This window comes from Hylobates moloch, unplaced genomic scaffold, assembly GCF_009828535.3.
Source record: "Hylobates moloch isolate HMO894 unplaced genomic scaffold, HMol_V3 SCAFFOLD_5, whole genome shotgun sequence".
NCBI classification, from domain to species: domain Eukaryota; kingdom Metazoa; phylum Chordata; class Mammalia; order Primates; family Hylobatidae; genus Hylobates; species Hylobates moloch.
The window spans coordinates 25,355,625-25,380,866 of NW_026652280.1; the positions used below are offsets into that span (position 1 = coordinate 25,355,625).

Below are 25,242 nucleotides of genomic sequence, written 5' to 3' on the forward strand. Positions count from 1 at the left end.
TTTCGGCACCAGGGACCGGGTTCATGGAAGACGGTTTTTCCATGGATCCCGAATGGTTTTGAGATGAAACTGATCCACCTCTGATCATCAGGCATTAGTTAGATTCTCATAAGGAGCACGCAACCTAGATCCCTCACATGTACGGTTCACAGTAGGGTTCATGCTCTTGTGAGAATCTGAAGCTGCCACTGATCTGACACGAGGCAGAGCTCAGGCCGTAATGCTCGTCTCCTGCTGTACCTCCTGGTTCTTAACGGGCCACGGTGAGTGGCCAGGGCTAGGGCTTAGGGATCCGTGAAATAGAGATAATACTATTAGCTATAGTAATTTACTCTAATAAATTTTTTCCTTATACTTTAAAAATAATCCCACCCTGCCCCCGTAATCCTTCCCCACCCATCCCCACTGCCAAGGATTTTTTTTTTTTTTTTTGAGACGGGGTCTTGCTCTGTTGCCCAGGCTGGAGTGCAGTGATGTGATCATGGCTCACTGCAGCTTCGAACTCCCAGGCTCAAGCAATCCTCTCACCTCAGCCTCCTGAGTAGCTGGGACTACAGGCATGTGCCACCATGCTCGGCTAATTTTTGTGTTTTTTTGTAGAGACTGAGTTTCACGTTTTTTGCCCAGGCTTGTCTTGAACTCCTGGCTTAAGTGATCTGCCCTCCTCGGCTTCCCAAAGTACTAGAATTACAGGTGTGAGCCACTTTGCCTGACCAGCAAATTCTTTAATGCTCAAATTGACTTGCCCAGAGTCTTGATATTTTTTTTTAAAAGCTTTCCTATTTTGGGGGGAAATCTTCAGCTAGCATACTTAATGTTTAAACAAAATAGAGAAATTTTCATACATACATACAAAAGTAATGGGAACTACCCAGCTTAAACAATTTGTCAACACATAGTCAATCTTATTTCATCCCTATCCCAATTTACTACTCCTAACCCAACCTTCATTATTTGAAGCAAATGTGACGTCAAGTAAGTTCATTCATAAATAAGTATTCAATATGCTATTTGAGAAGATTTAACTTGTGAAAATTTCTACCAGTGCAGAACTCAGTGTTTCAAAGCTAGAACGAGGCCAACAGGCAGTTCATGATTATTTGCCTAACATAGGCAATAATTACTATATGGGTTCAGAGGAAAGAAAATTCCTGTTACTGGGTTCTGTGAAGGCTTTGTGGAAGAGGTAGTATATAAGGTGGATTGGTATTTCTGGGCTCTTGGAGACTAGGGGTAGCATCATGCATTATGGACCAAGTAAAAGACATGGTGCTTGCAAAGAACTGTAGAAGCCATTTAGACTATTCAGAATAGAGTGATTAAACCAATATGGCTGGAGCAAAGGTCACTAGATAAGAGTGGAAAGTAGGGTTGAAAGGTTAAGAGGAGGCCATAGGACCAATATAGTGAAACCCCTCTCTACTAAAAATACAAAAAATTAGCTGGGTTTGGTGGCGGGTGCCTGTAATCCCAGCTACTTGGGAGGCTGAGGCAGGAGAATCGCTTGAAGCCAGGAGGTGGAGGTTACAGTGAGCTGAGATCGTGCCACTGCACTCCAGCCCGGGCTACAGTGCGAGACGCCGTCTCAAACAAAAAAAAGAGGAGGCCATAGGAAAAAGAATCTAAAATGCAAGCCTAAGATGTTTGGCTTTTTTGCTAATGGGGTAAAAGTCCACTGAAGGCTGTTAAGCCAGAGCTGTTGTCAAAGTGGTGTTTTAGGAAGGGCTATGTGGATAGCGTAGAATGCAAAGAGACTAGCAAAGTTAGCTTATCATGGTGATTTAGACCTGAGGTGATGCAGACTTGATTTGGGCAGTGGCAATGGAAAGGAAGGCTGTGTTTGAAGGTGATCACTTAGAAAGTAATCAGACATGGGAGATACGAATAAAATAAGAGCAGATAAAATCTATCAGGGACAAGCTGTAGAGGAGTGCTGAGGATGGTGCATTGTAGGAAAGGCCTACATTTAAAGATTAAGGGCAAAGGAGTTAAGGAGGTGTGGGGAGCTGACTTAGGTATATTTTTCTCGTGTATGTGTGTGTCTGTGTGTGCATATAGCAACGATATACATTCTTTTAATTTGGCGGGTTTCTGATTGTTTTGTATCTAAGTACAAAAGAGTAATTCTAATTTCATGTTTTTAGTCTCAGATGAAGTTTGATTTCTGAAGAAAATTGTTATTTAAAGTTAGGGAAATGTTTCTTTGAATACTTACTGTTGTAAGTGAGAAGTAAGCGTTAACATTTAAAGAGATTTAAAAAAATAGAAAGTTGATGTTTCTTTTAGTCTCAACATTTCCAGTGCTGTAGCTTACAGAATTTTTAGTGTGGAGATTTTTATTATTCCCCATAAAGTATTTCCTGATACTGATGGGAAGTGATGTGCCTCTGAACATGCTGTTTAGCTATCTAGCTAGCCATCTGCCGTCTGTGACACCCCTTGTCACTCACAGGCCATTTCATCTTATTCCACTCTGGTGACTGCTACCCCCATCATGTTAGAAACTGATTTGAAAATAGACTTGTGTTTATTTAGAGCCCTGGTCTCCTCATAATGGTTTGACTGAACATTATGATTATCCATGTTATCAAAGAAACAAGGTATCTTCTGCTATATTAGAGCGGTGGTTTCAGAGTACAGTTTCACATGCAGGCAGCAGGTCTTCTGGAGATGTAATTTTATGTCATAGACTGGCAGGGCATATTATAGTTGTCTAGCTCAGGTAATGGTAATTACAAGTAAGTTCACAGTGCGACAAAATGTGAGTACCACTAAAAGTGAGCGTAATCTGAGTATTTCTGGTTTCAATTACTTTTTTTGTTATTTTATTTTTATTTTTAAGTGATGAAATGTTCTTATGTGAACTGGAAAAATACAATTCATGTTTTGATTTTCATTTAATTAGTATATTTCTTCAGGGCTTTTTTCAGAGTTTATTTAAATAGTGGGTAGAAGTTGTTAAAGGTGTGATCACGGTTCAGGAATGGCATATCTAGGGGGCAGTTGATAGGGAATTTTTTTTTGTGGTTGAAAGTGAAATAGTATTTCATTACTGGGATTAGAAGTATTCATAATGGGCAGAGAAAACTGAAAATGACTAATATCCTTCACTCAGTCTTCTAGAGTTAAACAGGTTTTGAACTTCCCTAAGTTACGAATTGATGCTTTTAAAATAAAAGCTTAGTCACTGTAAGTCTTGGTGTTTCTGAGACCAGGACCTACAGCAGCCATTATCGAGGGTAGACAGGTGATTAAACTTAATCACTTTGGGTAAGACTAGAACTTAGGTGACAGTCTTTTTGTTCATCTAGCATTTATTTCCTCAGTTTGCCTCTCCCAGGGTCAGTTTGCTCCTGTACAGCTGGTCTGTATCTCATCTCATGGGCAGAATTCCTACTTAACCATTCCCTTGGGCCTTGCCCTCCTCCGTGTTTGCGTTCACCTCCTGAAGAGTAAGGTCTCTGGCCTAAAATCCCCTGGGGCAGCCAGGTTGACTTTCCTCAAAGCACCACACACAGACTGTAGCAGTTACGGAGAAGAAAATGGCTTGTACTACTGTTCTCTGAAGGCAGCAGTATGTATGATAGATACTTGTAGCTATCCAATACAGATGTTTCATAAAATTCCATCTGTAAAATAGGAAATGGTTATTCATTATGAATAAGAATTTACTGGTTGCTAGTGAATATTCCAGCTTTCTTTTGGATATGCTAATAGTTAAAACTTCTATCTTTTTTCCTTCATTGCTAACTTAGTTTATTAGTAGAGGATGTCTAGCCTTTTTGTTTATAATAAATACCTTCCATTTCTTTTTTTTTTTTTTTGGAGATGGAGTCTCACTCTGTTGTCCAGGCTGGAGTGCAGTGGCACAATCTCAGCTCACTGCAACCTCCGCCTCCCGGGTTCAATCAATTCTACTGCCTCAGCCTCCCCAAGTAGCTGGGATTACGGGCGCACGCCGCCACACTGGGCTACTGTTTTGTATTTTATTAGAGACGGGGTTTCACCGTGTTGCCCAGGCTGGTCTCAAACTCCTGAGCTCAGGCAATCCGCCCTCCTTGGCCTCCCAAAGTGCTGGGATTACAGGTGTGAGCCACCATGCCTGGCCCCCCATTTCATTTTTAAAATCAATAAATAATAGAAATAATATGAAGCTGTGTTAAACTGCTAATCTAGATGATAAACCTAAGTGATCACATTTCATGAGTATAGCCTTTTAGTTGAGTTCAAATTATCTTGATTTGGGGGAGAGATCTAAAATGAACTGATCTCTAATGAGTTTTGTTCTGTAGAGGAACATTGTAGTGAGGCTCTATTATGTTTTCAGCTGCAGTGGATAACTGACATTTCAACTTTAAGATAAGGAACTACTTATTGCACGTTTAATTTGTGAAGTTTGTCAATTGATTCCCTCATAAATAGCTTCCTATTTGTCTCTAAGCCATGAGCTAAAAACAGTGTGCTGATCTCTTTGGTAAGAGTTACTGCCTGAATATTTCATCTTCTGGAAAATGAATCTGTTGAAATAAGGTGTCTACTCTTGAGCTGTTTTTTATTGCACTAAAGAGATCTATTTGAGGGATAGCTGATTGAGAATTGTCATTTTATTTTATTTTATTGAGACAGAGTTTTGCTCATTGCTCAGGCTGGAGTGTAGTGGCGCCATCTTGGCTCACCGCAACCTCTGTCTCCTGGGTTCAAGCGATTCTCCTGCCTCAGCCTTCCGAGTAGCTGGGGTTAGAGGCATGCGCCACAACGCCTGGCCAATTTTGTATTTTTAGTACAGATGGGTTTTCTCCATGTTGGTCAGGCTGGTCGCAAACTCCCGAACTCAGGTGATCTGCCTGCCTTGGCCTCCCAAAGTGCTGGGATTACAGGCATGAGCCACCGTGCCTGGCCACAGAATTGTCATTTTATTTTGTGGATTTTGTGTTTTCATTTTTTTGTGGTATGTTAACTAGTTTATCAGAATCTTGTTTACCAATAACTTGAGTATCTGATAATAAGGACCATATGGCTATTGCAGCTTTTTTTTTTTTTTTTTGAGACAGAGTCTCGATCTGTCGCCCAGGCTGGAGTGCAGTGGTGTGATCTCAGCTCACTGCAAGCTCCGCCTCCCGGGTTCACGCTATTCTCCTGCCTCAGCCTCCTGAGTAGCTGGGACTACAGGCGCCCGCCACTACGCCCGGCTAATTTTTTTGTATTTTTAGTAGAGACCGGGTTTCACCGTGTTAGCCAGGATGGTCTCGATCTCCTGACCTCGTGATCTACCCGCCTTGGCCTCCCAAAGTGCTGGGATTACAGGCGTGAGCCACCGTGCCTGGCTATTGCAGCATTTTATAAGTGACATAATAGCAGAGTAATCTTACTAATTTTTCATATTAATTTAGGTCATTAGTAATACTTTATTTCTTATGTGGTAAAACACGTTAATCATGAAAATGTTTTCTAGCTTAGTTTTAAAAATTCTTTGCCATATAACTTTTAAATAAACAATAATATTTATCCCATTATGTCTGCAAATGAAAACTACATCCTTTAGTATTGAACTGATAAGGTTTTTTGCTCTCGGAAAGTTACCTTGTTCATTGCTAGCCTATAATGGTGTTTGAAGTTTAAGAGTGGCATTGTTTGACTCAGCAAGGAAATATATAGGAATTATTGTAATGAAAATAGAATTTTGAGTGGTAGTAGATTATTTCTAACTTGAATTGAAGAATCCCAGAAGACTTCCTAGTTGAGGTGGAGGATATTTTAGCCGGACTTGGAGGATTTAATAGCTTTTTGATGGGCAGGATGTTGCTGTGCTCATCCTTCCATCTGGAAAGACATGACTGGAAGATTCAAAGGTATATGGCATATTTTGGTGATTTAGAGTTTGGAATGTAGGCTACCAAGGCTGGTGGGAAAAGAGTCTGGGAAAAAATATATAACAGACTGGGAAAAAATATATAAAGCTTTCGATGGCTTATTAAGGAGGTGAAGCTTTTTTGTCAACATTGAGGAGCTTGAACATTTAGAACTTGGTACTGGATGTGTGGCTGAGACATGGGGGCGCTGAAGGATCGTGATGTGGCCTTCTAGCTTGGAGAATGAAGTACTAAGTGGACAGCAGCACTGCTGACACTGGTGTGGAATATAGAAGATCAGGTTTGGGGGTGGAACTGTGTGGTGGGCAGAGATGATTCAAGTTTCGGACAATATTGTGAGTGACTTGCTATTTTATTTTGTGTTACCGAGTAATCTGGAAATCTAGGTTAGAGTTGGAGTTGAGCTGTGCTTGTGTAGAATCCTGTACTCTTTCCTCTGGTGCTTTCTTGTATTGTTCTTGTTGTTACTGGTTGTTATTTTCATCTGCCTGCTGAACTCTATACCTTGAATTGTGTTTCACGAATACTTAAGTCATGTGGTTGTGGAAAAAGAATGTTGATAGGATCTTCAGTTGTCTTGAAGTGTGTTGGGACAGAATACCAAAGAGTTTGTGACAAGTCAGGGGTGTATTGCTGTGGATTTGACCCAGATAGAAGTTTTCTTGTTCCAAGAGAATATTTATTGCTTGGTTTCTCAGCCTTTTTCCTTTTATCTTCTTATGAGTTATTTTTCTTTTATTGTGGTCACTTGGTGCAAGGTTAAGTTCTAAATGTGACACATTGGCTTCCTTGAGAAGTATTCTAGAATTCTCACAATTTTCTTGTGACATATCACACTGACTTTGTTCTAGCACATTTATTTTGTTCACAAAATTTATTAGGTAACACTTTGGGGCATTATTCCTATAAAAAATTTCTTACAGATGAATGCCACACAGGAAAAAAAATTTTTTAGGAAAGACTAGTCCTGCGCATAATTCTGGCACTTTTGTAACTTTCCAGCTTTGGCAGTATTACTTACAAGAAGTAAATTGTTCTTCATATGCTTCCCTAAGTGAGGAGTTTGGCTAACAAAACTCATGTCAGCATTGTACAAGCACCTTCACAAATATTTGCTCTAGTTTTCTCATTTCAGTAGTGTTAGAGAGCATTTAAATATTGTCAAGATTTAAGAATTTTTTTATTGTGCATGTTACGAGCCCAAATTGGTAGCTCAGATATCACATAGATTCCACATATTTGTGTGTGTGTGTGTGTGTGTGTGTGTGTGTGTGTGTGTTTTAAACAAGGGTTGCTGACTTCAGAAGAATTTGTTCTCAAGTTTTTTCTGATTGCTGGCATAGTTTATATGTAATACTTGCAGGGAAAAACAAGCATTTCAAAATCAATTAGGAAAGGAAGTTTGTGAGATTGAAGACATTTTTAGTATGCCTGTTACACTGTGCATGAAGTTTGGATTTAGGTTCTTGCAGTAGTTGCTGAGTGACCAGTGGGATAGGCTGTGGCAACATGTTATGTATTCCAATGGACTACCTAGGGGAGCGTTATATTAGGTGACATGTGATTTTTTCTTACAGGGAAGTTATGGAGTTCCCTGTAAAACTTTAACTTTTTTTTTTTTTTGAGATAGAGTTTTGCTCTTGTTGCCCAGGCTGGAGTACAGTGGCGCGGTCTTGGCTCACTGCAACCTCCGCCTCCTGGGTTCAAGCGATTCGCCTGCCTCAGCTTCCCGAATAGCTGGGATTACAGGCGCCCACCACCACGCCCGGCTAATTTTTTGTATTTTTTGTATTTTTTTTTTTTTTTTTAGCAGAGACGGGGTTTTACCGTGTTGTCCAGACTGGTCTTGAACTCCTGACCTCAGGTGATCCACCCGCCTCTGCCTCCCAAAGTCTGGGATTATAGGCATGAGCTACCGGGCCTAGCAAAACTTTAACATTTCTTTAAAAATATGTAAAATTAGAATGGAGTATCAACTGAGGGTAGGGGAAGACATGAAGAAAAGGCTTATGTAGAGACCTAGAGTAAACATTGTTGCCTTTTGTTCAATTAACCTTATCTTTCTTTTAGTCCAAGTGGTAAGAAGTTCAGAAGCAAGCCTCAGTTGGCAAGGTACCTGGGAAATACTGTTGATCTCAGCAGTTTTGACTTCAGAACTGGAAAGATGATGCCTAGTAAATTACAGAAGAACAAACAGAGACTGCGAAACGATCCTCTCAATCAAAATAAGGTTGGTTAATTTACTTACCGCATGTATATGCTACTTCGAAAGCTCTCCAAAAAGTATCTCACATCATAATGAAGTCACTGGAATTTTGGTTGTCCAAATGTCCCATGCATGTCCCCGTACCCTGCCCACCCTGTCCCAGCAAGAGAGAGCATAAGTAAATTGTGCACAGTAGAAAACCGCATTTCATTATCTCTCTAGGTCAGTGAACATCACACTTTTCTGACCCACTGGGGCTGTTTACAAAAGGTTTCTTTGGTGTTAATTGTCTGCTTTTTTCTTCTTCCCTCAAAATAGTTCCTGTTGTCCAAAAAGTGGCAAAATTTTAATGTGTCAGGTATCTTCGCCCCATAGTTTATAATTACGTATTGATTTTCAGGTTCAGGTTTTGAGAAAGGGCAGTGTTTTTTTGACCTTTGACGATGTTGAGGATAATGACTTTCTGGAATAATATTCTAATTCTATGTTTGGATATTTTTCCATTAGCGCTTAGTTTTATCAAGCTGTTTGGTTGATAGTTTATTGTATAGCAATTTAAGTAAATCTTATTTGAATTATGATACAGTTTGAACATTCCAAATCTGAAAAATATCTGAAATCTGAAACTCTTCTGGTCCCAGGCATTTCAGATGAGAGATACTTAAGCCTGTACTAATTTAATTGTATTAAAGGACCCAATATCTTTACAAAGCTGCTTTTTCCCTGGGGACAACTAAACATATGTGACTATCTTTTCTTAGTTTTTCTTCCTGTAAACTTCAGGAATCTGTGTGTATGGGTATTGCCACCACCATTGTCTTCACACTGACAGTGAAAATAGTGGAGGGAGAAGTAGGGGCTCTCTTTCTTAAGATGTGACTGATGTAACCCCGTAAGTCCCTTGGGAGTGTGTGTTCATTTTAGGAACCCATTGGCAGTATAGTGGAGTAAGAAGCGCTTTGGACCCGGGAACGCATGGCTCGGTGAACTGGCTCTGCTACTTATTAGCTGATGCAGTCAGGAGAAACTTTCTTAGGCTCCAAGGGCCTTCGGTTTCTCATTGGTAAAATTAAAGTAAGAAAATTTTCCCTTAGCATTGTTGTGAGGAGTAAATGGGAATTTATATAGAACATCTAGCAAAGTAAATTTGACCCATGTTAATTCCTTTGCTTTCCACACTGCCCTTTCCCTAAGCCACCCCCTTCCTGAGCACCAAGCCACCTTGGTGAATAGTGTTGCCTGGTGGCCTGAGTTGGAAACTTTCTGACCCGAGCTCTCTTCCCTCTTGTCATTTTACATTTTCTGAGGGGCATGGGGTCTCTGCTTCATACCTGTCTTCACTCAATTTGTGCAGTTTACAGTAATATAATTTCTGATAATTGATACAGAGGTCAAAATGCATTGTTTCTTTATATCATACCTCGCATTGGTTTTCATAGGGACATTGGCAGGTCCTTTGTTTAGAGAGGCAGAATGGGAAGAGAAGGCTAAATTGCCTCTGTATTGCTTAACTATGGGGTGGATTTGAGTTGGTCATTATGAAGGTGTTAAGAAAGGTGAGAATAGCAGTAGAGGGAGCCCAAGTTAGCAAAAGTTAGGACCCTGTGTGTGTGTAAATCACTGTGATTTCAGCTTCAGGAAACCTTTATTCTGGGGTTACTTTGCTTCTTAAATGCACAGAGGAAAATTCAGGTTTATTTTTCTAAAATTGCCATCTTAAAACACAGTGCTGGGTACATATAAAAGGGGCTTCAGTATTTATGAAATGAAGAGTATTTCAGATTACTGTACTGTTACCAGAACCACAGTTTAGTTACGTTAAGTGTAATGTGCAGATTTATTTTCTGACACTTACGTTTCATCAAAAACCAAACACTAATTCGTCTCTTCAGTTTGTGTGCACCTTTCTGCTCTAGCTGCGCTGGAACACTCATCGTCCTGCACCATGGCATGCGCTTTCAAGACTCTGCTTGCTCATACGCTGTTTGCTCTGCTTGGAATGTGCTTACCCCCTTCCCCTTCATCTGGCGAACTCCTACTCATCCAAGACCCAGCTCCATTGTCTCCATCTCTGGGAAGCCTGCCCTGCATACTCCAGGCTGAACCAATCCTTTACTCCATAATGCTTCCCTGGTGCTTTGCCCTTGTATTTGTGACTTGTTTGTCTGCTTCAGCTAGACTGTGAGCTCCATGAGGGCAGGGACCATGTCTTTTTTTGCTTTTGCACACGGTAGGTACTTAATATTGCTTTATGTTTATTTGATTTACCATCCACCTCATTCTAGAAGTGTATAGTGGTAATAAATGTTTATTAAATAAATAAATTAATATACCGTCCATTATTTTGGAAATACCTTTCATTTTCATTGTTTTCTGAAGATTTCTGCCTGAATTTTTGGAGGCATGGTCTTTTTTTTGCATCTGATTTTATTTAAATGGTCAGAAAGTGGAGTTTTGCATTTTAAAAAATAAGTTCTCTTGGAAAGTAACACCAACAACATATTGGGTAGCTCTATAAAGCAGAAAATGTATTTGTGGCTAGTTAAGTAATAACTGTATTATGTCTTTTTTATGATAGTACAGTGTAAAGAAAGCTAAGAGCTTTAAAGCAATTAATAGAAATCTGAGGTAATGTTTTGCTTTGTGGTTGTGAATCTGGCTTCAGTACATTACTGTGTTTGTTTTGTTTTGTTTTGAGACAAGAATCTCGCTCTGTCGCCCAGGCTGGAGTGCAGTGGGATGATTTCAGCTCACCGCAACCTCCGCCTCCCAAGTTCAAGCGATTGTCTCTTCCTCAGCCTCCCGAGTAGCTGGGATTACAGGCACCCACCACCACGCCTAGCTAATTTTTGTATTTTTAGTAGATACGGGGTTTTGTCATGTTGGCCAGGCTGGTCTCGAACTCCTGACCTCAAGTGATCCACCCACCTCGGCCTCTCAAAGTGCTGGGATTACAGGCGTGAGACACCACGCCCAACATGTTTTGTTTTTAAACTCTTATCTTGAAAGAATTGAGCTTTAATTGACAAAATAAACTTTGCAACAGGCTACATTATAATTTACATTAAGTAATTATAAGCTATGATTTTAACATGTTTTCAATATCGGAGGTGAATTACTGGTGATGAATAATATCTTTCGGTGTGATTGGAAAGATGTCTTTTTTTTTTTTTTTTTGAGATGGAGTCTCGCTCTGTTGCCCAGGCTGGAGTGCAATGGCGCCATCTCGGCTCACTGCAAGCTCCGCCTCCCAGGTTCACGCCATTCTCCTGCCTCAGCCTCCCGAGTAGCTGGGACTACAGGCGCCCGCCACCACGCCCGGCCAATTTTTTTGTATTTTTAGTAGAGATGGGGTTTCACCATGTTAGCCAGGATGGTCTTGATGTCCTGACCTTGTGATCTGCCCTTCTCGGCCTCCCAAAGTGTTGGGATTACAGGCGTGAGCCACCATGCCCGGCCAGAAAGATATCTTTTTAAGAACTCTTCAGAGTGGTTTTTAATTCTTTTAGGATGGGTGGGTAGAGTGAAGTGGGCATTGTTTTTAATCTCTACTATTATTTTTACAGTACTTATTTAGATATCTCAAACTCAATCTTAACCTTACCCTGAAAATCGATTCCATTCTTGATTACATTATACCTTATTGATTTTCTTGACTGCCATAATTGTTTCCAACCACCACCTCCATCTCTTCAACTGACATTGTTGGAAATCAAGAAGGTTACTGAAGATATTCCATTAGGTTAATGGAAAAAGACTAGAGAAAGATTTGGAAGTCATCAGCACAGTTTATATTTGAAGTCATGAGCAGGTTTCTCAGACTTTAAAGGGAAAAAGTTACAGAGCAGCATATCCAGGGGAACATTCTATGATGACGGGACTCTTTTCAGCCACAGGTGGCTGTTGAGTGCTTGACATGTGGCTAGTCTGACTGAATAACTCAATATTTTTTTTTTTTTTTTGAGGCGGAGTCTCGCTTTGTTGCCCAGGCTGGAGTGCAGTGGCGTGATCTCGGCTCACTGCAAGCTCTGCCTCCTGGGTTCACGCCATTCTCCTGCCTCAGCCTCCCAAGTAGCTGGGACTACAGGCGCCCGTCACCACGCCCAGCTAATTTTTTGTATTTTTAGTAGAGACAGGTTTCACCCTATTAGCCAGGATGGTCTCGATCTCCTGACCTCGTGATCCGCCTGCCTCGGCCTCCCAAGATGCTGGGATTACAGGCGTGAGCCACCGTGCCTGGCCTCAATTTTTAGTTTTACTTTAAAATTAAGTAGCCAGATGTACCTCGTCACTATCCTATTGAACAGCACGGAGCTTTGCCTCTCAATATGCAAATAAGCTTTGCCTCTCAATATGCAAATAAAAACCAAACCTTTGCTTCAAAAGCTAAATATTGTTTAGGCATTTATGTTTGATTTTTCAAAGAGGAGATGTTGCAGGGTTTCACAGATGTGACTGTCAACATTTTTAGCAGGGAACTGGGAGGAGAGGCAAGATCATATTAAAATTTAATTGGAGACACTCTAGGATTGGATAAAGAAGAGTACAGTGATTCTAAGTGCAAGATATGTTTAGGGGACTTCAGGTAGCTTGGTTTGTCACTAGAAGTTTATTTTAGTGTTTTAGATGTATAAACATGCTGAATTTGTGTTTCTAGGTCTTAACATCAAATGTTTTGTAAATTAAATCTACAAAACTAATAAAATTCAAGTTCCCTAACATTAATTTAATGTGACATACGACATATTTTACAAATTGCTTACAATGTGAATATGGCATGGAACAAATTATTTTTTAGTTTTGCTTGACAGTACTACTGGTATCTTGGAAAGGCTCAGTTCTTTCATCACATTTCTCTATTCACCCAAATTGGATACATTTGAAAATAAAGAACATCATATTCTGTTGAATGGAATCAGTTGTGTGTTAAGTCTGCCATTATTTATTTCTCATGAATGATCTTGGTTTAAGGTGGTAGTATGTTATTGTGAGTATAAACACACACTTAGATTGGTATATGGCTGTATGCTAGGTTGTCAGTCACATGATCTAGAAAGTACTTGTTTTAATTATCCTCAACAGTAATAAAAAATTTTGTGGAGAGCTCATCTATCTTGATGGCAATTTCTGTGTAGTTTGAGAAACTTAGTGGTGATGATAAGAATCAGATTTGGATATATAGAGTGGGGCACAGTATGGAGACTGGATTTGGGAAGGGATGAAACTAGAAGTAGGGAGAATAGTTGGGCTGTTGTAGTCTGGAAAAATAAAGATGGCCTGAATGAATCCTGTGCAGGAAGTATGGAAAGGTGAGACTTGAGAAATTAGATGTAAGTACCTGATGGTTACACAAAGAGAATGGATGCTGCAACAACCCTGGCTTTGGTCACTTGGGGCAGGGGAGTCAGGGAATAGGGGAATAAGGGCAAGTTTTGGGGGTGGAGTGAGGAAGATCGAGTTAAAATAGTTTTGTTCTTAGACTTCCAAAATGATCTTGGGGACCCCCAGGAATTCTCAGGTCACACTTTGAGAACTCCTTTCATAGTGTTTTTGTCACTGATAATGCCCAAAATAAGGACAAATGAAGTGTATCTTGTCACTCTGTAGGCCCATGGATTAAATGAATAAATGAATCTTATGGAGAGTAAGTGAACCTTCCAGAAAAGAAATAGGAGAATCAAGAGAATGTGGTGTTACAACAGCCTGGAAAACAGATTTTTGTTAGAGATTAGGGAGGATAAAGACTTTGTCTAGCCATTGGATTTCTAAATTATGAAGCAACTGGTGACTTTACATTACCAGTTTCAATGGATAGAAAGGATAAGTCGTATTTAGAATTCCAGAAAGTTTCTGGGAAGTGAGAGACTAGACACACAATGTGCCTGTTCTTTCAGATGTTTTAAAATTTTACTGGCCGGGCTTGGTGGCTCAAGCCTGTAATCCCAGCACTTAGGGAGGCCAAGGCGGGCAGATCACAAGGTCAGGAGATCAAGACCATCCTGGCTAACACGGTGAAACCCTGTCTTTACTAAAAATACAAAAATTTAGCCGGGCGTGGTGGCGGTGGGCGCCTGTAGTCCCAGCTTCTCAGGAGACTGAGGCAGGAGAATGGCGTGAACCCGGGAAGCGGAGGCTGCAGTGAGCCAAGATTGTGCCACTGCACTCCAGCCTGGGCGACAGAGCGAGACTCCGTCTCCAAAAAAAAAAAAAAAATTATTATTATTTGGTTAAGTAATTTGGGCACATAGTGAAAAGGGTACTCAGTGAAAAATGTCTCCCTCTCCTGTCTCTCAGTCCCAATCCTCTTCTTTAGAGGAAACTTGTTAATGAGGCTTTTTGTATGTCTGTCTAGAGCTTATGTGCATTTATGAACATGTACACATACATGCATTTTTACCCCTTTCCACAAAAATGGTTGGCCTACTCTTAAGAAGCTTGAATGAGAAGTGGAAGAGAGAAGACAGTATTCAGAAGAGAATGCCTGATCAAAGAACATTATGGTTATTTTTCCTTTAAAGGTTTAAAGAGGTCAGCTTGGAAGGAACCAATAGGCAGGGAGGTTTCTAATCTGGGCGACCATGCCTCGGAAAGACCTCCAGGAACCTTTGAATTGTGTGCAATTTTTGTGTGTGTACATTTTATTGTTGTTGAGACAGGGTCTCACTTTCTCACCCAGGGGGAAGTGCAGTGGTGCATCACAGCTCACTCAGCCTTGACCTCCTGGGCTCAGGTGATCCTCCCAGGCTCAGGTGATCCTCCCATCTCAGCCTCCTGAGTAGCTGGGACTACAGGTGGAAGCCACCACTCCTGGCTAACGTTTTGTATTTTTTGTAGTGACAGGGTTTTGTCATGTTGCCTGGGCTGGTCTCAAACTCCTGGGCTCAATCGATCCACCTGCCTTGGCTTCCAAAGGGCTAGGATTACAGGCGTGAGCCACAGCATCCAGCCTTGTGTACATTTCTCGAGGAGAGAGCTTATTTTCCTCAAATTCTCAATGGAATCTATAACTGAAAAATAACCACTTTTTTAAAAGCAGGAGAAGGAGCTTGGCAGAAGATGTGAGGGAGTAGGTGAAGAGCCAGGTCACTTGCTGCAGCTCAGATTAGGCGTTTGTTTGACTATGGAGTTTTCAGTTAATGAAGTAGTGCCTTACTGGGCTGACTTATTTCTGCCTGAGGTACTTCATGGCCAGTTCACCACCATCGGAGCCCTGTGGTAGGACCATTCTGATGACCAGCTCCTGGTAGAGCGTAGTGTGGTAAGAACTGCCTCTTGGCTTCTACCTTCCTAGGATTCCTCCATCCAAACTGAAAACAAAGACTTCATTTATTCCACCAGCATTCCTGACCTATGGAGAAAGTAAAATTGTTGCCAAAGATACTGATACCCTTTTTGTCAGTTAAAGTCTTTCTCAACTGAGTGTTTTCTGGTCTCTCTAGATAAAGTTGGGGACAGGGAAGGGGAACGAATAGGCCCTAAAGTCACTCCAAGGGATAAGTGTGGGCCACTGTTGAGTACAAGTTTCTATTAATTTGATACTGAAATCAAAAGTGGAAGTGAGGAGCAAGTAGCTGTTGTAGTATGATGATGATGTTGATGATGATAATGACAATCTAGACACGTGCCCGTGGAGATAGAAGTGGACAGATTCTAAATCTCTTTTGAAAATAGGATGGATTGGTTTTGCTGATGAATCGTGTGTAGAGCGTAACGGAGTACTTAAGGGAGAATTCTTGGTTTTTAGATAAAGTGGGTAGATAGAGGTGCCATTTACTGAGGCCACTTTAGGGAAATAATTTATGTGAGTAAATAAAATCAATTTTAAATATTCAACATTTGAGGTGCTATACAAAAACCAGAAGGAGAAGCTTTCCCTGTAGAGGGAGTAGCCAGTGTAAATTCCCTAAGGAAGGATGCACTCATCATGTGAAGACAAAAAGACCAGGTTGGCTGGAGTTGAGTGAGTGGAGGAGTAGTACTAGGTGAGGTTAAAGTAGGCAAGCCTGAAAATAGGGCTGTGCCAGCCAGCATAAGGAATAGTATAGAATGCTGTCTGAGGGTTTTACATAGGGGGAAATATGACTGCTTTGACCGTGTGTGGAAAATGTAGAGACACAGAAGTGGAAGTTGGAGGCCAGTTAGGAAGCTGTTGTATTTGTCCAGGTGGGGATGATGGTGACTTGGACAGTACTGGTTTAATGAATGAATAAAGGAAGAAAGGGTAAGATGTAGCAAAAGACAGTAGAATGAATTCATGTTCTCTTGTTCAAACAGCTTCTAATTTTCTCTTATATACAGAAATATTTTTAGTAAGTGAATACATAAAGGATATTTAGCTGATATTCTTTAGCTAATGATCAGGTTATTAGCTATTAATAATAGTACTGTTCCATCCTTTTGGCTAATTTGAGTCATGTAGATATTGATGGGATAGAGATTGCTAGGAAGCAAAGAGTGAACAGAAGAATGTTAGCCATGTTAGCAAATAGGCTTGCTGATGAGAATGATTTGTTCAGTATGATACTAGCTTTATTATATTATAAACTAGTGCTTCAAATGTGTCTAAGTGTGGTAGAACTTTTTGAGAGGGTCTGGACTTGGCTATAGTGATAATCATGAAGGTAGATTCGGAGACAGAGTTGTCCATGGTATGGCTTTAACAAGATTTGTTTGGTATGCCCAGGTGTTAACAGAACTTTTATAGGTCCTGAAGAGTTAACCTAACTTGTAGACTCCAGGTCAGCAATAGAATTAAGCCCTACAGAAAACCATTTGTGTCACTATTTCCATAGTTCTCTCAAGGATGTGTACATAGCTAATGCCAACTGAGAAGAAGATGATTAACTCCATATAATAACTGTCTGAGTTTGAGTAGGACTGTTCTAGGATATCTGGATGAAACTCTGGCATCTTTGGTGATGTCCGTTACATTAACTAAAGCTCCAGTGAGTTATTTTTCAAGCAGAACTCTTCAAAACTTGTTTTCATTGATGAATTGTAATCATTCTTCTGCGAACAGGTGTAGTCCTTTTTAATGAGCTCAAAGTGTAGTCCATCCATCCTATTAATATTTTAATTAATATGCCATTAATCTCCTTAAAAAAAATCTTGTTCCCCACATAGAATATTAGACTAAGTGGATTTTCTGCATATACATCATGAGTACCAGATAATTTTTTCTTTACTTTTTGTAAAAACCTGTGAAGTTGCACAAATTAGTGAATATACTAGAAACCACTGAATTGTATATTTTAAAATGATGAGTTTTATGGTATGTGAATTATATTAATTAAAAACTTATGAAGAATTGTAAGGCACTTTCCATTGTTGGCATTTGGTTTTGTGGAAAGACATTCACTATGGACTACTGTATATATTCCGGAGCAAATCTCCAATTACTTTTTGAGAATAGCCTTGATTTGACCTAAAGGTATCACTCAGGCACACCTTTGTTTGAACCAGGGGATAGCTTTATTTCTGGGAAAACTTAACAGGTTAAATTTCTAAATTTTAATAGCATGTTCAATAACCTGTTTAGGTTAAAGAAATAACTGCTATTTATTTAGAATTTGTACCAACATGACTATAAACTATAAACTTGTTTTACTAAGGGCCGATGTTTTTTTCTTTTTTTTTATGACTATATGTGGATGGTCCAGTCAGTGCCTGCCACGTAGTAGGCACTCAATATTTGTTCCATGATCAACTGAATGAAAGCTGCATTTGTAGCAGCAGCAGCAGCATAACATGCATTATCTCGTTTGATTTTTATAAGAATTTTATCCAATAGCTATTATTATTCTCCTTTACAGATGAGGAAACCGACCTTAGAGATACAGTCTCTGCTTCTCAAAATGGAGTATCTTTTGGGGAGTGTGCGGTGTATGCAAAAACCGCAGAATTAAAATGACGCTTGAATAATACTTGGAAGTGTCAGTTTTATTTGAATATTTTGGGTAGGTAGAGCAACATTTTTACCTTAAACATGGCTAATGTTTAAGGTAAAGTGCAAAATTTGAGTGAATTTTAAAGATAAAATGAGTCTACTAGGCTTGGACCCTAGAATAATGTACAATTTGAACTGTCATACCACTTTATTTCAAAGCCATACTGAAAAAAAGTGGTATTTACAATATAGTACAGTGTAAGTCCCTGGTGCTCAAACTATGCTGTGTGGAGGCTTTACATGATATTCATAGACATGGATGGTTTTAAAGGAATCCATTTTGATATCTTTAAATTCCATATACACTCTTTCCTTCAATTGATCTGAGAATGTAACCTGTGATAGAAGTACACATTATTTTTTCTGTAATTCACCTTTATAGTCAACCTCCCATTTTACAGAACAGCATACTTCTCACTTGTGTGCAATATTACCATGGTACAAAATGTTTGATATCATAAAGGGAGAGTATGAGATACTGGATTGAGAACACGAATGACTCAGGAACAGTCAGTTCTTTCCACAAGTACAATTAACTTGCTTTCAACAAAATTTAGAGGACTTTATGTAGATGTTGACTGATTTTTAATTTTTTTTGATGGTTCACTGTTACATTCTATCATATAACTCAAAAGGAGTTCAGAGAATTTGAATGATGTGGAATAAAATTCATTCTATCTACTCATTTATGTGAACAACATTTCTCAGTGCTACATCTATGAAAAAGGAAGACTAGGAATAGAATTGATGCTATACCTTGTCCCATTCTAGCAATTAGTAAAACACACTTGAGAATATAAAATTACTTAAAAAATTCTTTTCATTAAGCTACATATATACACACACACACAATAAATTTCTGTATATGTAATTTATGTACTAAAAATTATAATACTTTATTTTGGTCACATATAATTGTAATAAACCAGAAGAAATTTGTTGTTTTATCACTAAGAGCTTTATGGTCACAGAAAGTGAAATAATTTCATGATACATAAATGATCAGTGAACGTTTATCAAGTTTAAAATAGGAAATAAGTTTGGAAATGGAATTATTCAAAGAGCAAAGGGAATGAAAATTTATAACCATTGAAGAGTTTGTTTGTATTTAAATAGGTAATGGTGGGTACATTTAGATTCTGTTAGATGTAATAGTTTATTATTAAAGTATTAGCATTTAAATTGCTTCTGGTAAGTGCATCCTTTGCAACTGATTACATTAAAATATGAAATATTCTTGCTGACTTTAAAATGCAGGTGGGGTATATATATTTTCAAATTTCTCATAAGGGGTAGAAATACAAAAATATTTGACAGCCACTGGCTTATGGTACATGTTCTTCAGCTGCCTCTTTAGTTATTCTCTTGTATCCTTAATCACGTGAGATCATTGGAAGGTTACACAATAATTAGGCCCTTTCAGACTCACCTTTACTGAGTTGTCCTTTAGTCTTATGTTCTTGGTTTTTATGGAAAGTCACTGAAAAAAGAAAGAGCATTTGAAATCTGCTTAATATTTGTTGTGAAGTTTAGTGTCTTTATCGATTTTCTTCTAGATTTAATACCTGGACATTTTTTGTTTTCCTCATTACTTGGTATGCGTCCTCCTTTCTGACCATGATATCTGAGTAATTGAATGTTTCTCTCTTTGCCCAGGCCCCTTGAAAATTCAGATCCACATTTGATGCTCGGCTCTAGTATCACTATTGATCTTTTCCAAAGGATATCTGTTTTTTCCTTGTCCTTGATCTTCTGTTTTTAAAAATTAATTTTTGTGTATTTTGTCCTTTGGGAGTGTACAAAAGATATATCTCAGATACTTATGGGAAAGAGAGGAAGTAAAATTTTTAAAAATAAGCAAGATTTATTTTTATGTTCCTCCCTGCAGCTAGGGGATAAAATAGATCCTCAAGAAAAATACTTTCAGCCTAATATACACATTATTATAAAATGTATTACATTTTGATTTGAGGGCTAGTCTGTACATAGATTTGTCAAAGGTTGGAAACTTAGTTCTGGTATTAGAATGTGTTTGCCAGTTTAATTTTGTAACAGAATTTCTGCTTCACTTTTTCTCATATTGAAGATATAAGAAGATTGCATATACATAAACAGCTTTAATCTTGTCCCATAAAAAAGTGTCTGGCTTTTAACTCTGAAGCTGATGGTAGATTGGTCCTTTAGATTCTAAACTAAACTGTAGAAAAACTCCGACACACAACTGGGCATAAATTAATAGTGACTCAGGGCAGTCCTCAGGGTAGAGGTAATAGAATTGACTGTTTCTGTGACAGTTTCTGGGAAAACTAGTTAGTCCAGCTTTACAGATTGCTCAGCTTCATGTGATACTGTTTTAGAATAATAAATTAAAGACATTCTTTCTGTCGTCAGAGCTTCTAGGCCAGTTAAAAGGAGAAAAAACACTAAAAACCAAAATAAGATTGAGTGAAGAATAATGCAGCCCGTTTTGAATAATGTCTCATTCTGTGCCAGTAGGGAATGAACTGTCTCATTAGACAATGGAAGTTAGTTGTATATCTTAAATATTTTAGCCAGGCTTTTCTTTTAATTTTTTTTATTGCACAGAAACATAAGTGAATGGAAAAACGTCCATCTTACCAGTGTAGCATCAATAGCATTAATAGTTTGACGTGTTCCATGCTTCCTTCCAGTCTTCATGGATTCAGGATTCATCGTTTAAAACAGTTTAGTTGCCTCCAGTCATCCTTGGTAATGAAAATCTCACAGGTTTGAATATGTTTACTCGTGCAGACCGTTGCAAATACTTCTGTGTGTCTGCTGAAGTAGACACGTGATGCCACCTTTGTTCTAATACCAGCAGAGTATATCATTCTTTATTAAGAACAAAGGCCTGGCACAGTGGCTTGCGTCTGTAATCCCAGCACTTTGGGAAGCCGAGGCAGGCGGATCACGAGGTCAAGAGATCGAGACCGTGCTGGCCAACATGGTGAAACCCTGTCTCTACTAAAAATACAAAAATTAGCTGGGTGTGGTGGTGCGCACCTGTAGTCCCAGGTACTCGGGAGGCTGAGGCAGGAGAATTGCTTGAACCCAGGAGGCGGAGGTTGCAGTGAGCCAAGATCACGCCACTGCACTCCAGCCTGGGCGACAGAGCAAGACTCTGTCTCCGGTTTAACAAAAACATTAAAAGCCAAACAAGGCGTCATTTAGTGATACATATTGATTATACCTAATTAGTGACAAGAAGTTCCCTATAAGCATTTATGTGTGAAGCTGCTTAAGGATTGAATATTGTCTGCTGTTGTTAATAGGTTGGGTGACTTCACTTCGGGCCTCCAAATGGTCTAGATATCATAAATCAGAGGTGTTCAAACTTCCTTTGCATCACAGAATGACCAGGAGAGCATTTAAAATGCGTACTCCTGAGCCTCACACTTTGTAGAGTTGGCAACCTAAGTGGTTACTTTGTAGCTTGTCAACCAAATTTGCACATTTTATATACTTTTTGAAAATCCATAAAGATAAAACTAAATACTTGAGAAATAATACTGTTAGAGTCATTTGAGATGAGCATATCTTTTAAAGGTAAGCAGAGACATCAGGGGAAAAAAATGAGATAAAGGAATGATGGGATTGCCCAATACAAACAGGAGGGCTGTGTTGTGTGGGGAGGTGTACAGGTGAGGACACATTTAATAGTGGATCTAAAGAATACTGTAATTGAAATAATTGTCAGATGATTGTGAGGCTTACCTTTCTAGGCATGCTAATGTTCTTTAAGTAGAGGTCACAAACTCAGTGCCTACAGGGCCCAGACAGGTAATGCAAATGTGAGTTGTTGAGGAATGTTACAACAGGAGACCCTGAGGCCTCTACTGGAAAGCCATTTCTAACCAGTCACAGCCTATTGTTGCCAAACCAAGTCCAGTATTTCTAGATCTTTCAGTTTTTAAGAGAAGCTAGAATTCTGGATTTTATATGAAGACTGTAGATTTTTAGGTGCTGACTTAATTTATTAAAGGCACTAAAAAATGAACACTCATCTCTGGGTTGGGCTTGATCCACCTGCCATCAAGTTGCAATCTTTGTTTTAGAGCTGTGTTTCTCCAGGTGTGGTCCCGGGATTAGCAGCATCAATATTATCTGAGACCTTAATAGAAATGCAAATTCCTAGGCCCTATCTCAGACCTACCGAATGCCCAGTGCCAGGGGTGAGACTCAGTCATCTGTGTTTTAACAAGCCCTCTGGGTGATTCTGATGCATGCTCAGTTTTGAGAACCCCTGTTTTAGAGCATGGAAGTTGACATTACAATTTATATGTGGGGGTAGTAGTAAAGATAAAAGTTCATCAAATAGAGCCGGGCGCGGTGGCTCACGCTTGTAATCCCAGCACTTTGGGAGGCCGAGGCGGGCGGATCACGAGGTCAGGAGATCGAGACCACGGTGAAACCCCGTCTCTACTAAAAATACAAAAAATAAGCCGGGCGTGGTGGCGGGCGCCTGTAGTCCCAGCTACTCGGAGAGGCTGAGGCAGGAGAATGGCGTGAACCCGGGAGGCGGAGCAAAAAAAAAAAAAAAAAGTTCATCAAATATCCTGTAAATATCAAAAATATATCAGATGTATTTTGTTTTCAGGTATATGTAATTTCATCTTTTTTGCCAGAATCTCAGAAAACACAATAATTGTGTTTTCTCCCTTTTCTTTCTTGTTAAGAGTATTGCAAATGAACTTAATAGCAATTCTGTGCCACATTTTGACCTCACTGGAACACATCTTAGATTTTATTGATTGATTGTTTAAAACTAGGTAAATAAGTTATGTGGCTTTACGAAGCTTCAGTGTTAAATCTCCTTTACAAGTATTAAATATAATATTCAGTAAGTCCTCACTTAGTGTTGTTGATAGGTTCTTGGAAACCGACTTTTAGCCATATGATGTATAATGAAACATATTTACTCTAGGCTAATCGATATAGACAAAAATTAAGTTCCTGTGGCATATTTCTGGTCACAAAACATCCCAAACTTCTAAATGAAGACCAAAACACTTATAATGATAAACACTGAAATTAATGTGAGCTCTCCGCACATGTAAGAAAGATTAATATAAACAAGATTATTATTCACCCACTGATTCCAGTTCAGGGTCGTGGGGGCCAGAGCCTCTCCCAGCAACTCAGGGTACCAGGCGGGACCCCACCCTGGACAGGACCCCATCCCATCACAGGTCGCACTCACGCTCACTCAGGCTGGGACCATGTGGATTCACCACTGAACCTAAAGTGCACTCATCTTTGGAATGTGGGAGGAAACAGGAGTACATGGAGAAAACCCAAACAGACCTGGGGAGAACATGCCAACTTCACACAGATAGGCTTAGGCTGGGAATGGATTTTTTTTTGTCATCATTGTTATAACAAAATGACATTGAACAAAACGACATTATTCAAAGACCTACTGTATATTAAAAATAAGGAACACTTCCTTATCACATTTTTCTAAATTGAGTTCTGTTTGCTGGAATTAGAACTACCATTCATACTTATTTATTTTTATATAAAAGAGGTTAATTTGTGTGATTTTATGTAAGTCTGGCTTCCTAATTGCTGATCAGGTTGTTTATATTTTAATGCCCAAATATGCCAATATTTTCCTCCATTCTCAATGCAGAAATGATTGCTATCCTGATTGTTATCCTTAAAGTTCTTGGCCAGGTGTGGTGGCTCACACCTGTAATCCCAGCACTTTGGGAGGCTGAGGCCTGCAGATTGCTGGAGTCCAGGAGTTTGAGACCAGCCTGGTAATGTAGGGAGACCTCATCTCTACAAAAAAAATACAAAAACTTAGCCTGCTGGTGGCACTGCCTATAGTCCCAGCTACTCAGGAGGCTGAGGTCAGAGGATTGCTCGAGCCCAGGAGGTCGAGGCTGCCGTGAGCCATGATCATGCCACTGTGCTCCAGCCTGGGCAACAGAGTGAGACCCTGTCCCTAAACAAACAAAACCCCAAGTTCTTTTTTTGGATAAACCAATCTTAAACATTTAAAAGTCATTAGTGCCTTGCTAATCAGACACGAAATTTGTGTAGAGAATTTTCTTACACTTAAAAGTATACAAAAAGCTTGCCGGGCACGGTGGCTTACGCCTGTAATCCCAGCACTTTGGGAGGCCGAGGCAGGTGGATCATGATGTCAGGAGATCGAGACCATCCTGGCTAACACGGTGAAACCCCGTCTCTACTGAAAATACAAAAAATTAGCTGGCTTGGTGGCGGGCGCCTGTAGTCCCAGCTACTCGGGAGGCTGAGGCGGATGGCGTAAGTAGACCCGGGAGGCGGAGATTGTATAAGTGAGCCTAGATTGCGCCACTGCACTCCAGCCTGGGCGACAGAGTGAGACTCCGTCTAAAAAAAAAAAAAAAAAGAGTATACAAAGTTTTTCATGTATTTTGAGGAAACTTCATACATGTGTCACATATTAGGTGCTTAAAATGTACTTTAGAGTATTTAAAATGCTGCGATAGACTGAGAAGTTGGGAATAATTTGATTTAAAGTCATAGATATTGAATTAGTAAGAAGTCATCTGATTGTGTTTATATATAATATTTTAAATAAAAATACATGTATATTCACAGGGTAAACCAGACTTGAATACGACATTGCCAATTAGACAAACAGCATCAATTTTCAAACAACCGGTAACCAAAGTCACAAATCATCCTAGTAATAAAGTGAAATCAGACCCACAACGAATGAATGAACAGCCACGTCAGGTAAGGATCTAATTCGTTCTCCAATCTTATTTTTCAGAAAAATGCTGGTATTTTTACCAGAAATAATTCAAATAAAGTCTGGTTAAAATGGAGTATATTTGGAAAGAAAATTATTTTGTGTCCTAGGCTATTACATGAATGCTGAAGTATGCAAAATTTAGGTAAAATATTTTTAAGAAAAAATTTAAGAAGCTAATTACGAATGAATCTAATTCATAATATGGACTAAATTTTTATGCTTTTCGTGTGGTAATATACATCAGACTTGGTTCTGCTAATCTTAGTTTTTTAAAGATTATCTTTCCAAGGATAATATTTCATAGAAGAATGAAGCATGTAGTTTGTGTTGCTTAGTTTAAAAATATTTTCTATTATTTGGAAGCTAAAACTACTTTTTATTCTGATTTCTTGTTTTGTGAAATCTGTCCCACCCCTTTTGAAAAACAGAATTAGATGAACTTTGTCAA

General features: G+C 39.2%; 1 protein-coding gene across 1 annotated transcript in view; it reads left to right on the top strand.

The window, feature by feature from the left end:
* The window catches only part of MBD2 (methyl-CpG binding domain protein 2), a 69,551-nt gene that overhangs the window by 10,789 nt on the left and 33,520 nt on the right, over positions 1–25,242 (top strand). The window contains 2 exon segments of the mRNA XM_032152263.2: positions 7,941–8,100; positions 24,638–24,775. Of these exon segments, the coding sequence (XP_032008154.1) occupies positions 7,941–8,100; positions 24,638–24,775 (298 nt within the window).